At 41.8% G+C, this 12,698-nt stretch overlaps 1 protein-coding gene across 2 annotated transcripts; it reads right to left on the bottom strand.

Moving 5' to 3' along the window:
- Nucleotides 1-1,191: 1,191 nt before the first annotated feature.
- Nucleotides 1,192-12,288, bottom strand: syn1 (synapsin I). 2 transcript variants are annotated; one of them, XM_086313704.1, is made up of 14 exons: nucleotides 11,874-12,288; nucleotides 11,093-11,577; nucleotides 10,369-10,426; nucleotides 9,905-9,996; nucleotides 9,583-9,739; nucleotides 9,395-9,484; nucleotides 8,788-8,850; nucleotides 8,558-8,700; nucleotides 8,394-8,468; nucleotides 8,201-8,303; nucleotides 7,977-8,120; nucleotides 6,656-6,725; nucleotides 6,083-6,572; nucleotides 1,192-4,153 (listed from the first exon to the last, which is right to left on the bottom strand). In XM_086313704.1, exons 2-14 carry the CDS (start codon nucleotides 11,437-11,439, stop codon nucleotides 4,018-4,020), a joined length of 1,968 nt encoding a protein of 655 aa, XP_086169830.1. In that variant the 5' UTR covers nucleotides 11,440-11,577; nucleotides 11,874-12,288; the 3' UTR covers nucleotides 1,192-4,017. The 2 variants fall into 2 exon arrangements, with proteins under 2 accessions (XP_086169830.1, XP_086169831.1); XM_086313705.1 differs by having other exon boundaries at nucleotides 1,192-4,115; nucleotides 11,874-12,241.
- Between the last annotated feature and the right edge of the window lie 410 nt (nucleotides 12,289-12,698).

Below are 12,698 nucleotides of genomic sequence, written 5' to 3' on the forward strand. Positions count from 1 at the left end.
GAATGCATATACTGTATTATAAGTCATTTGTAATGGCCAAATAAACATGTTACATTGTAATATGGTAGAATGTGGTGTTTGTGTGCTTACAGAAGTGAGACTGTAGGCCCACACCACCTTGTGGCCACATTAGTATGTTTTATGTTGAAAAATACTGTCAAACTATAGGACATTCTTAAAAGACATTTCTTTATAGAGGTCAAACACACTGCAATTTAACAAAACACCAGCAAATAAAAAAATCCTTCAAAAGCACACAAAACACAACATAAGTAGAATGAAACAAAATTGAACTAGATCGAAAAAAATATAACACACACACAATGGAAGTAGAAAACGCTTTAAAAAAACAGGCGGCAAGTGTTCATGGGGAGACAATAACGTGACGGAACAGCTGCGGCAGGGACAAGCTAGCAGTAAACAGCTAATAGCAAACATGTATCTACAGTATTGTATGAATCATGTGATTAAAACACAGATTACCTGAATCTTTTTCTAACTCATAACACAGATGAGTCCCCTCGGTGCAGTTCTTCGCACATTTTGGCTTCTGTCACTTTTGTTGCTGGTCCATCGCATTATTATCTTCCCCAAAACACTTATGTTGTTTTTATGTTTTGCTATGTTGTTTGTTTGTTTTTTTGTTTTTGTTCAACTTACTTTTGTGGGCTGTGTTTTTGGGGGGCTAAGGGTTAGGTTTGCTGGTGGTATCTTTAGTTGCAGTGCATTTGACCTCTCAGGGCCACCGTATTTTTAGACGCTAGCTTACAGCAATGCAGAGTATAAACAATACTTTGCCTAATATTAAAGTCATTCACAACCGAATACTATGCACTGTACCCATTTAATATAAATACCTAAAGTCTATGAATTACTATTATATATATCCTTTAATTTTTTTTCTTTATAACTGAAAAACGAAAATAAAATAAAATGCAACCATGTAATTTTCAACCTGATGGATAAAGTAAGCTACGGTATAAAAATAAATGTTAACAAAAGTGTGAAAAACAAACTGAAAAACCAATGATGTCTCTGATCATCAAGGACAGCAAAATGAAAAGAAATTTGAATATGAATGTTACTCAACAGTTCTGCATTAATCATTTAGACTAACTGGTGTTGTTACAGTTATTCAGCAGCTGTGTCAGCATCTTTTAAAACCTACTTTACTTTACTTTTCTCAAATAAACCAGTCATTATTTGTCATAGGTTTTATTGGACATGTGCATGTTGTAATAACATACTCATTTTCACATAATATAGCTACATTGCATATAACATCAATATCATTTTTATTACATTTATTTCAATAATCCACCATGATTTATATTATGCAGTATCTTATTTTTGATTAACAAAAAAACCCCTCAGCTTTTTGATTTTTGCACTTACATCTATGATGTACATTTTGAACTCTGGCAGGCATCAACTGACAATCAATTTCACTCAAACTTGTAAGGATTTTACCGTTTCACAATGATTATATGGTGGAATTAAAAAACAATAAAAGGAGCTCTAAGAAAGAAGACAATGTACATTCACAGTCAGATATATCAACCATAAATAATGTAAACCCTTAAAAATAAAATATAAAAAAAAAAATATATCAAAATGACTTCTTTGCATTGCCGTCGCGGCTCATCCTGTCAGGCTCCAGAGGGCTCGTGGCAAATGGTGTTTCTCAGTTTGGCCAAGACACCTCTGAGTGAAAGGACGGCACGGTTTTTCAAAGATAACCATCAGTGCTAAATGTGATGGCTCATTTTCATAAATTACACACTCAGTGTGAAAATTACTCCTCTCTTACTTATTCTCGGCTGTGCCATTATGAATCTGACAGTTACGTACTGACACTGAGTAACTGTAAAATGTAAAAATGAAGCCCTCCATTACTTATGCATAACATAACAAGCACCATATAGCAGTGCCATTCACAAGAAAATTGTGCATGTACAAAAGGAAAAAGTACGTAAACTATTTTCCCAGATAAACTATAAAGTTTAGAGACACACAGAATATCAGCAAGCACAAATAGCAGCAGGGGAGGAAAGTGACAATCTGGATCACTCAGAGCTTTGCACAACATCTATTTGGTTTGACCAGGTTACAAAACAACATTCACACGTTTATGCACCATTGAACACAAGGGGTCACTGTGGCTACATAAACAGAAAAACACAGGCAACATGGAGAATCTGCAGGGGGACCAGGACTCACTTAGACTTTTCACTATTGGGTCTTCTCTAAAAGCGTGATATTGCCATACTATATCACCATATGAATCTATAGCACTCCTTCTGGAAGACATTTATAGTGCCTGGAGAAGATAAAACATTCTTCAGTGACAGCTTGGATTTTCAGAGACGTGATCAAAGAAAGTTTTGTCGGTGCAAAAGATGCGTGGCAGAATTGTGAAATCAACTGCAGAGAAGCATCGTGCAGTTGGCATTCCTAAAACTTGTCACCGCTTTACCTTTCTACGTGGTACAAATGAATTTCACAAACGTAACATTCCTTGGCTGTGTGTGCTTTGGAGTGCATCTTATGCTGACCTACTGCTAAGACCTCCTAAAACCTATTGTACATCCATTAAACTCAGTAGTTGGTTAGCAGTTTTTTTCTTGTCACATTGCTTTGAAAATTGAGGAAAATAAACTGTAAGTAACGATATTTTTCACTAACTGTACCTGAACAGTCGCCAACCCTGTCTACACTGGATCCCACTGTACCATGCCTGTTACAGACATGGCAGCACCCCAAAGCAGGAACCCTGCTTTGTCAAGTGGCAGATGAATAAACCTGAAAACCATTGTATTCAAGTATAATTTTGCAAGATATACTCTGTGTGCAAATGTGTTTGAAATAATAAAACATTCTAGCTCATTAAAATGCATGCTTTTCCTTCTTTTTTTTTGTAAACAACCACTATAAGACTGCAATGGAAGACCCTCACCCACACACAAGTGTCACAATCAACTGGACATCCCTGAGACAGCTCCATTTGATTTGACGCTCTTGTCTGTGTAAGGCATGCTTTCAAGTTAGAGAGCTGCTGGGCTTTTGTTCTTCTGCAACAAAAAAAAAAACGAAGAAAATCGGGAGCCACGACATACTCACGACACCAACTACTCTAATACTAGCTAATTTAACTACATGTGACAACACAGTTACAAGCGCCAAAGTCAGGGGTTGGGAAATGCAACCATTGCCTCCTGTTGACATGCAGCTAAGACATCACCATGAGCGATCTACAGCTTGAACAGATCTAGCATTTGCAAACACTGGACATCCTTTTTGTGCAGCTGTAGTCATTTGGGCGCCATACAAAAATAATTAGGGAATCAGGAAAGCAGGGAGGATGTTGTTGTTAATTTTGCAAGGAGTAGAAGTGTGAAATAGTGGTGTAGCTTTGTTTTTATTGGGGATACATGGAGATTGTTTAGTGGCTTTAAGTCAGTTTGACAGCTCTTTATTCAAAATTAGGGGTTAGCTACATTTTCACTGTTTTTACTATGACACAAATATACTATTTTTAGATAAGAAGAGATAATAAACTAGGTGCTGCTTTTTTATTTAAAATAAAATATTTGGCTATCTTCCCTTCCCCAATAACTTTAATACAGCGCCTCAAGTTACTTGAACATAACGGCCACGATGAATTTACAGCACAAACAAACAAGTGAGAGCAATATTGTTTTGTTTCGTATTCATGCATATACAGGCTTCAGTGTGGAGTACAAACAGTTTTGAGTATGATTACTTAGGCTCGAGGCAAGGCAGGGAATGTTTAAGACATCAGTGCCTAACTGTATTCTACTTTTTGTTCGTTTTAAAAGAGTTAAACCATGTAGGCAGTGGCTATCAAGTGTGTACATTTTCACATCAGGCTCAGTGTACATGAATTAAAGACGGCATCCGGTTGGTCCTTGTTCGGAGGGGGAAGAAGGGGTCTGTCCTTCAGTTTGCCTGTCTCTTTTTCTTTCAGGAGGAGAGGGAAGAGGGGCTTATGCTGTCTCAGTCTGAGAAGAGACTGGCAAAAGATTTGCGTAGATTGCGTATGGTTTCGGCCTTCACTTCGTCCTGGCTAAGGCTGGCTCGTGGCGCTGGGGTTTCTGGAATGTTGAAGGTATTGGTAAGAGACTGGGACTTGCTATAAAGAGAGGAAAATGGCAATAGAGGAGAGGAAGAGGCTATTAAAGTCATGCAGCAAACCCATGGAATGAAAAGACTGGCGCAAGGCAAGACAGAGAGAGGGAGAGAAATGAGAGAAAAGGCTCAGTAAACAATGATAAAGCGCATTCCTTTCCTCGGGTCATTCAGTATTACCTTATCATTTCAAGTTAGCTTTGAATATGATATGGATATTGAATGACTTTTCTGGAAAGCAAAGTGATGCATGTTTTTGTATGCGACTGACAATAAGAGGGTTTATGTCTCATTGTCAGGAGAGCATAAAGAAGCTCAAGTATTAAATCCAAAATCAGGATTATGTATTCCTAATTTTGTGAATTATTTAGGTTACATTCTGTTCACGCAGCAACGTCAACCCGATATAAGGTGTCCTGTGTGGCACCGATGGAACATTGCAGCTGGATAGGCGCAGCTGTCAGTACTGCTGTGGAGGCTCACTGTGCTTCTCATAAGAGGAAAGAGTGACACACTGCAGAGCGCACTTCCTACTTTCAGCAGAAGCAAGAAGTAAAGAAGCTAAAGCAGGCAGAGACTACCGAATCATGGCTAACCCAGTTAAATTAAGGCGTGAATGATTTTGCTTACTGTATAAATAAATAAATTGTCTGAACACCTGACGGCAAAACGGCAATATGTGATTACATGTGTCCAGTTTTTGTTTTTTTTTAAATTAAGAAATGTAAAATTTCACCCCGAGGCCCTTACAGCATCTGCGGTGATTCAAACACTGCGCTCCACTGCGATGCTGTCAATTTACCAGTTGATCTATGCCCATTCGCTTACCCATCGTCACTAGTTTGGGGTAGTAATCAAAGAATGAGATGCTGATACAAGGGGCAAAATGAGCTTTTTCCAAAGGTAACTGGCCTCCCCCTTAGCAACAGAGTGAGGAGTTTAGCTATTCAGGAGCATCTCAGAGTGGAGCTGCAACTATTCCACACCGAAAGGAGCCAAGTGAGGTGGGTTGGGCATCTGACACTGATGCCTCCTGGGTGTCTCCTGGGTGACGAGTTCTGGGTATGCCCTACAGGGAGGAGGCCCCGGAGGCACACCTCAGTATTCTACAAGATAATCTGGAGAAGGTAGCTGGGAAGAAGGAAGGCTTCCCCCAAACCGCCCGGCGATAAGTGTAAGAAAATGGATAGATGGATACTCAAAAACTCCATGATACTAAGGCCTTGCAGTGGGATTAACTTAGACCTGATGGTCTTGTCTTGGAAACCCTAGAGGTTTTATTGCACTTGGAGGTACGTCATTAAGTCTAGTAATATTATCTCCACTTATCTCTCCTTTCCTCCACTCGGCATGTGTCTGCTCCACTCCATGTGTGTCTTACACGGAGTAAAGAAGGAGCAGAGGAGACTCGAACTCACGGTGAATCAGAAAGCAGAGGAGAGACGCTCAGCACCAGCAGGCTCTCACACTGACCTGAAATAGACAAGCTGTGCTTTGAACTAAGTATGCTATCACACAATGAGTTATGTTTAATAATGTTAAAATATCTGATGAACATGTGTAGCCTCACTGCCAGTCGATGGCATTAGTTTCATAAGTTTCACAACAATCTAGATATGTAAACAAGGTTCAAAAGTTTATTTACATTAAAGGGATCTTTAAATATCACAATATGTAGCTTCATTACGGCTTCCGCTTGTTGTTTTAACGTATCAGGCGCTCTGCACAGACTTTGAAATGTTATGTTACGTGAAAGTGCTGCTGAAGGGCTGAAAAGTGTAAAAATCAATAAACCATGCACATTCGGGTGGCTCATTTGTCATTAAATAGATTTCCCATGTGGCATGCATGTCACAGTGCAGGCAATAAGAAGGGATCTTCTGCTTGAAGGATGAGGTGAAACCGATCCCATTTATCATTCACAGCTACTTACTTTAGTTGTGGAGAGCCGCCCATAGCCGGGCTGTCCTGACTAGGCTTCTGTGGAGGCTGAGGCTTCTGTTGCAGAGGAGGTCGTCCTCCTGGGCCCCCCTGACCCTGAGCGGCAGGACGTGGCTGCTGGGTGGTGGGTGCTCCAGGGCGTCCTTGTTGGCCGGGAGCCCTCTGTTGCTGTGTCCCTCCCTGTGACTGCTGTCTAGGGGGCATGGCAGGCCTCTGCTGTGGTGGAGGTTTTTGGCCTGCAGATGGTTTCTGCTGCGATACAGACTGCTGCCTCTGAGCTTGAGGGGATCCTCCTTGGCTTCGCTGAGGAGAGCCCTGACCAGACGTAGGTCTCTGACCTTGAGTCGCAGGCCCTTGGCTTGCCTTAGTCTGGTTACTGGGGTCACCAGTGGCAGGGCTGGCAGCAGATTGTTGGGTCTGTACAGGAGGTTGGCCTTGAGGTTGTGGACGCTGCTGAGATGGAGGGCTTTGCTGAGGACCACCTATCGGAGATAAACAAAAGAAGGAGACGAATCACATTCAAATTCTGAAATATTTTTCAAGACCCTAAAAGTCCAGTTCTTACCCTGTGGTGAAGGACGCTGTTGAGACTGCGGGACTCTTGGTTGTGAGACTGGCTGAGGAGAAACTGCTTTCTACAAGTTAACAAGGGGAAAATATCAATACAAAGCAAAAATGACATTCATTAGATGGCTAAGCAGAGAAAATGATAATGTATAAATATTTTAAATGTCTCTTAATTTGTTCCGAAGATTTTTCTTCCACAGCATGATCTAGCAAATCTCTTAATCACAACATTCATAACATTTTAAGCCACATTTAGAATTCTGACGGAAATCTACGTTCTAACTTACCTCATAACCAGAAACTCCTGTTAACCCTACACTGAATCCTTCCACACCATTCAAGTCATTTCAGGCAAAGTAAATCACAGTGTGGTCTGTTTAAAGTTGTTATTTGATTGTCTCTCTGATGTGACCATCTCAGATTTAGAGTACCCCAGGGATCCATGCTTGGCCCACTACTTTTCTTAGAAACACAACATGTGTTTTTAAAAAGATTAAAGAAAATATAATGCAGATCCTGTTGACTTGAAGCTCACTGAGTCTTGTTTTAATTGTTTCTTTCATATTTTTATGCCCACTAATATACAGTTAGGTCCATATATATATTTGAACACTTTCACAGGTTATATTATAGTTATATAATGGACATAATGTGTAGACTCTCAGCTTTTATTTCAGGGTATTCACATTCAGATTGGATGAAGGGTTTAGAAGTTCATTTGAGGCGTGTCCCTTGCATTTGGAAGATTTTACTGCGAACACACAACATGCGGTCAAGGGGGCTTTTCATGCAGGTGAAACAAGCCATCCTTAGGCTGCGAAAAAGAGGGTTAGGGTTCTCTGCAAGATGCAAGACACTTATAAGCCTCAAGAACAGAAAGGCTAGGCTGGACTTTGCTAAAAAGACATCGAAAAAAGCCATCCAGTTTTCAGTTTTGTAAAAACAATCTTTGGACAAATGAAACCAAGATCAACCTCTACCTGAAGGATGACAAGGAAAAGTATGGCGAAGCCGTGGAGCAGCTCAAGATCTAAAGCACACCGCACCATCCGTAAAACACATCAGAGGCAGTTTGTTGCCTTGGGTGTGCAATTTTTTGAATGCAATCTTTTTGTTCAACCTGCCGAATTAAAGCTGAAAGACATCGAACTTAAAATTCATTTTGGTAGTCTACAGAACCAAAATGACAAGAAAAAGTGTCTCTGTCCTAATATTTATGGATCTAACTGTACTTACAGTGTGTTACTACTAAAAGTGTGGAAGATAAGGAAAAGTTAGGGTGTGCTGGAGCAAGGAAAGCATGTCTGTTGTTTGAGCACCTGTGCTGGCTGTCCTGTACGGACTGTGGAAGAGCTTGAAGTACGTGGAACAGTCTGGTTCATTTTAGAAACCACTAGTTCTGCAATATGAACGCGATCCTCGTCCTGCTGGTCCCCAATCAGTGGCATCGAACAGTCATCAACCTTAAAAGACCACAACTTGATATAATTAGTGGACTCCCCTTAAGATCATAGAAAACATTGATATCATTGTCACGTAGTACCTCTATGATGTAGTCCTTGCCATCTTTACCATGTAGAGCCTCCACAGCACAGATGTCCAACCCTCCAAAGATATCGGAACAAGAATCCACCCACATTCTGTACCTGCCGTGACACATTAATCAGACCTATTATAGTGCAGTGCGATACAATTTGATTTACAGTTTTATTTCATTTTCAACTCTGCGCTCTTACTTGTCTGACATGGCCACTTGCTCAAGCATAGATGAACCAGTATTGGTTTTCCAGTTGCCAGAAATTGATGTTCGCCTGTTAATTAAAATAAAGACTTAACTCTATTCTAACCATTTTCACTGTTTTTATTTTCATGCATGAACCTGAGAGGAAGTTTCACTCACATGTAAGCCTTGTAATTGTTGCCGATCTTCTGAATGCGCACATCATACTTTGCATCAATAAATGGCTCAGATGTGGCGTAGGTCTTGGTCAGTGCCACAACACTAGCAATATCTTGAAAATCATACTGATTGTCCACTTTCACCTAAAGCAGCAAGAGTGAAAATATTAATATAGTGACATCAGCGTGTTCACGTGGACCTGAGAAAATACTTAAGAACTCTAGATTTACCTTTCCCATCCCTGAGTGAGCATGGCCCATCTTTACCACTACAGGAAATTGAGGGGAGGTAATCTGCAAAAAGAACATTAAAACATGCTCAGATTTCTTATAAATGAACTTTCTCGTAGTGCCCCAGTGATTAAAACACCAATTATTATATCAGTTCTGATCGGGGCAGATATTACGATTGGTACTGATGGCCTGAAAGCCAGCCCAGTACTGTCAGGCTGTGACAGCAGGGAGGAATTAAACTGCTCTGCACCAACCCGTCTCAGTTTAACTGTAGCAACACTAACTTGGAACTCAAGAAATCAAACACTCACCATCTACCAATTACAAAAAAAAAAAGTCGATGCTTAGAAAATGTGAGTGCTCTCAGCTGCTACATAAGATTGAATATTGACATGGAGGTAAATTACACCCCTGACATGTGACCCATGCAGAGGTTGTGTGTGTGTGTGTGTGTGTGTGTGTGTGTGTGTGTGTGTGTGTGTGTGTGTGTGTGTGTGTGTGTGTGTGTGTGTGTGTGTATGGGTCTAGGTCCTTGTTATTTGAAGAGAGTAGCCATGAAAACAAATGAAAAGGAAGAGGAGAAGGACATAGGGCAAAAACTCACCATTTCCTTGTGGTTTGGATAGTAAACCTGCTCAATCAGTGGGAACTCCTCTGAGCCAAGCTGCTTGTGAAGCCTAGACATTTGAGCAAACTGAAACGTACAGAAAGATGCTGCTGCGTAGTATGTCTATGTCACTCAACTAAGTGTGTGCTGGCTTTAAATGAATGCCTTAATTAAATCCTACTCACCACCCACGGTTTGTCGCAGAAATTGTAGACCGAGTGCAAAGAGTTCACACTTGGCAGTCCAGCGTACTGCAATCCAATCACTATGTTACGATGGTCTCCATTCTTGTCCATGCTGAACGCATGCTGTCTGATCAGCACAAAGTCTGGCTTAAAGGATCTGGTTCAGGGGACATGAGCAAAATATTTAACAGCACTAAAAAAACAACAAATCAGTTTGATGATTCATTCCATTTGGGGCACAGTGAACGTTTCAGCAGAAACTCGTAGTTTTACCAGCGCTGCAATTTTTTTTCTAAAAAGAAAAATTTTGCAGAGAACTTACTTTGTAACTTTATGGCCACTCCTAATTGCATCAATGTTCACATTGTAGGTACCTGTGGCATTGGCCACCAGGTTGATCTCAGAGAACTCTGCCTGAAAGGACAGTATCAAGGTCAAACCCTAATAAACACTTCAGAAATCACAGCGGTGATGAGTGGAGCCAGCGGTCAAGCAGAACAAGACACAATTAAAGAATATCAGGCTCTGTGTGAAATTCATCCTTCCTGTTTTGAGGCCACATAAGAAAGAAATGTAGGAGAAGAAAATGCCTTAGGCAAAGAAGATTTTAAAATGTTTATGGGCTTCTCTTCTGTTAAAATGCTGCTTAGTGGATTACATCATGAAAGACCACTGAGTGAAACTGTAGTAATAAATATAAGGCTGCACATTTCTCCTCACAAATAGATTATTGGTCTGCTATTGGCCTAGACAATCTACAAGTCTGCATCACAAAGCAAAACTTACCTGTTCCACCTTGATGTCAAATTCCCCATGGACCTTTCTTCCTCTGAAGACCTTCACCCTGATTTTAAAGCAAGAAGTTAAATGATTACATCAAAAAGTTGATATATGGATGTGATTTTAAAATTTTGCCTTTCTATATTTAATATTTGCCATTATTTTGGCAAATTTTGAAATTTAGAGAATATATATATAAATATGGATGTATAAATAAAACTACTGGTGTTGCATCAGGACAGGTCAGCTTCCGTTTATTGTGAATATCAATCCTGTCTCGATAATAGCAAATTTCTTAGTTTGCTATCACTATTGCATAATGCGCGCGGAAAAGAAGCTCGACTGTCTGCTGAAATCGTTTTTCTTCTGCACTTACAGCCGCTTCATTTGACAAATAGGTAATCTCCATATTCATGGCGGCCATGAACGCATAGTGCACTTGCGTAATTTCAGATTATCAGCAGAATGCAACACGAATCGATCACAAGAAGAAAAAACAAGCTGATCGTCAAATGAAAATGGCTTCTCTGCCTTCGGTCTGTTGCGCCTTTGCCATGGCACAGTTTCGGCGCACAAAACCTCCCACCGGTTGTTTCACGTGATGGAAGGATACCTCTCAACACCGGATGAATCATATGACCTTCTAGGAGTTAGGCCACCGCAACCCACGGTCTGGCACACTTTTGCTGTCTAGACGAGGCAGCGCGCTGCCAATGCGCACTGCTCTTACCAGTCGGTCTGCTGGTCGTCGATGACCAGGAGGATCTTAGCGCTGCTGGAGACACCTGCTCGGTCCGCTGCCTCCGATAAGGTCGCAGCCGCAGCAGCTGTGGTCTGTTTGACGGCGTTGGAAATGGATGAGAAGAAGCCTCCACCTCCACCTCCACCTCCAGACTGCTGCTGTTGCTGCTGCTGCGGCTGCTGCTGCTGACTGGTGGACTGGCGCCTCTCTGCCGGCCCGGGCGACACTGCGGGGCTCTGCTGCGGCGCATCGGGGCGTTGGAGGTCGGTCATGTAGCCATTGGGTAGGTTGGACATGAAATTGCTGTCCGAGAGTCGTCGTCGCAGGTAGTTCATGGTGGATATTTGTTGAAATGACGAAGGAGGAGGATGTGGGGGTCCAAATACACTGAATGCGACTTACAACTCGGTGTTCAGTGGGGAAATGAATGACTAGGCTACTTTCCCATGTGCAGGAACAGGACCCGATGTTACCTACAGAGAAAACAGGTCCCGTGTTAATATAGAAGGAGAAGCTCGACTATCTGATCATAACAGTGGCGATGAGTCGTGACGGTGTAGCTTAAAGAATTTGCTAAGATGCAAGAAGAAATCAGCCCTACTTCACCTTAGCAAATTGTGCAAGCCAATTATCAGTCTCCGTGTAAAGACTGACGCAAATAAAAATATAAATTTATTGACATTTTTTAACATGTATCCTGTTTCCAGAAAGCCACCTAGCACTTCAGCAGCCTGTAGTAACAGCCACAACCGGGCATGATGAAGCCTACCTGGGAGTGTATCCAAACTGGTCTGCCCCAAGGATGACTTGATGATTCCTCGTTATTACCTCCTGTCTGTCACAGAAAAGCTCTCATATGGGTGACTCTCATATCCTCCGTGCAGGCAAGTCAGGCATCAGGCTGAAATAAATAAAGCTACAGCCCTTCCTGCATCACCGCCGTCCTTCTCATCAAGCCCCAGTTTTTTCCGTCTGCCCTGCGTCACTCCCAGTCATCCTGAGGGAGAGAGGAGCTGCGCGGTCGTCAAGTTGCAGCAGGGTGATATCCACACTTCCGGTGTCTCTTTGGGGGGAAAGAAAGAAAGAAAAGTCTATGCATATCTAGGGCTGATTTTTTATTGACGTCAGAGTTTGGACATAGTTAAACTAAAGAAGTAAAAATAGCAGCCACAGCTAAAACCGCATAAGTGGCGAGCTGTTGTTTTGTTGAGTCTTATTAGCGTTGTTGAACTTCCGGCATTGTTCTCGTCAGTATTCTTGTAACTTGACAAGCTCCATGATGGGGGTATCAGGGTGGTGCTGATGAGAGCGGAGAAGCAGGGGCGTCGCTCGCTGTTGGACATGATCCTGCTGTTGGCTGCAATACCTCTGGGTGTTGATTTCATTCGGGCATCCTGCTGGCTCCAATAAAGCAGCAGCGGCACACCAACTGCTGGGTTGTCAGGCCTGCTGAAACAGGGTGTTACTTTTGATTTTCAACTGAGTCAATACAGACAGTGAGGGATGCGCCGTCTGTTAGTGATACTCGGAGCCCACCCCCCTGGGAGCCATGGGTTGCTCTATGGAAACTGTACCATATGGCAGAAACTACAGA

Source organism: Aulonocara sp. 'chitande type north' Nkhata Bay, linkage group LG12, assembly GCF_057382095.1.
Source record: "Aulonocara sp. 'chitande type north' Nkhata Bay isolate Kocher_YH1m ecotype deep benthic linkage group LG12, A_spYH_male_GT1.1, whole genome shotgun sequence".
In the NCBI taxonomy this organism is placed as follows: Eukaryota; Metazoa; Chordata; class Actinopteri; order Cichliformes; family Cichlidae; genus Aulonocara; species Aulonocara sp. 'chitande type north' Nkhata Bay.

Excerpts from the sequence above, each read along its gene's own strand:
- syn1 (XM_086313704.1), bottom strand. The coding sequence starts at position 11,439 with ATGAACTACCTGCGACGACGACTCTCGGACAGCAATTTCATGTCCAAC. Across the intron at positions 9,997-10,368 it reads TTGACATCAAGGTGGAACAG|GCAGAGTTCTCTGAGATCAA; the intron begins GTAAGTTTTGCT and ends CTGTCCTTTCAG. Across the intron at positions 8,701-8,787 it reads CTCACTCAGGGATGGGAAAG|GTGAAAGTGGACAATCAGTA; the intron begins GTAAATCTAGAG and ends TTGCTGCTTTAG.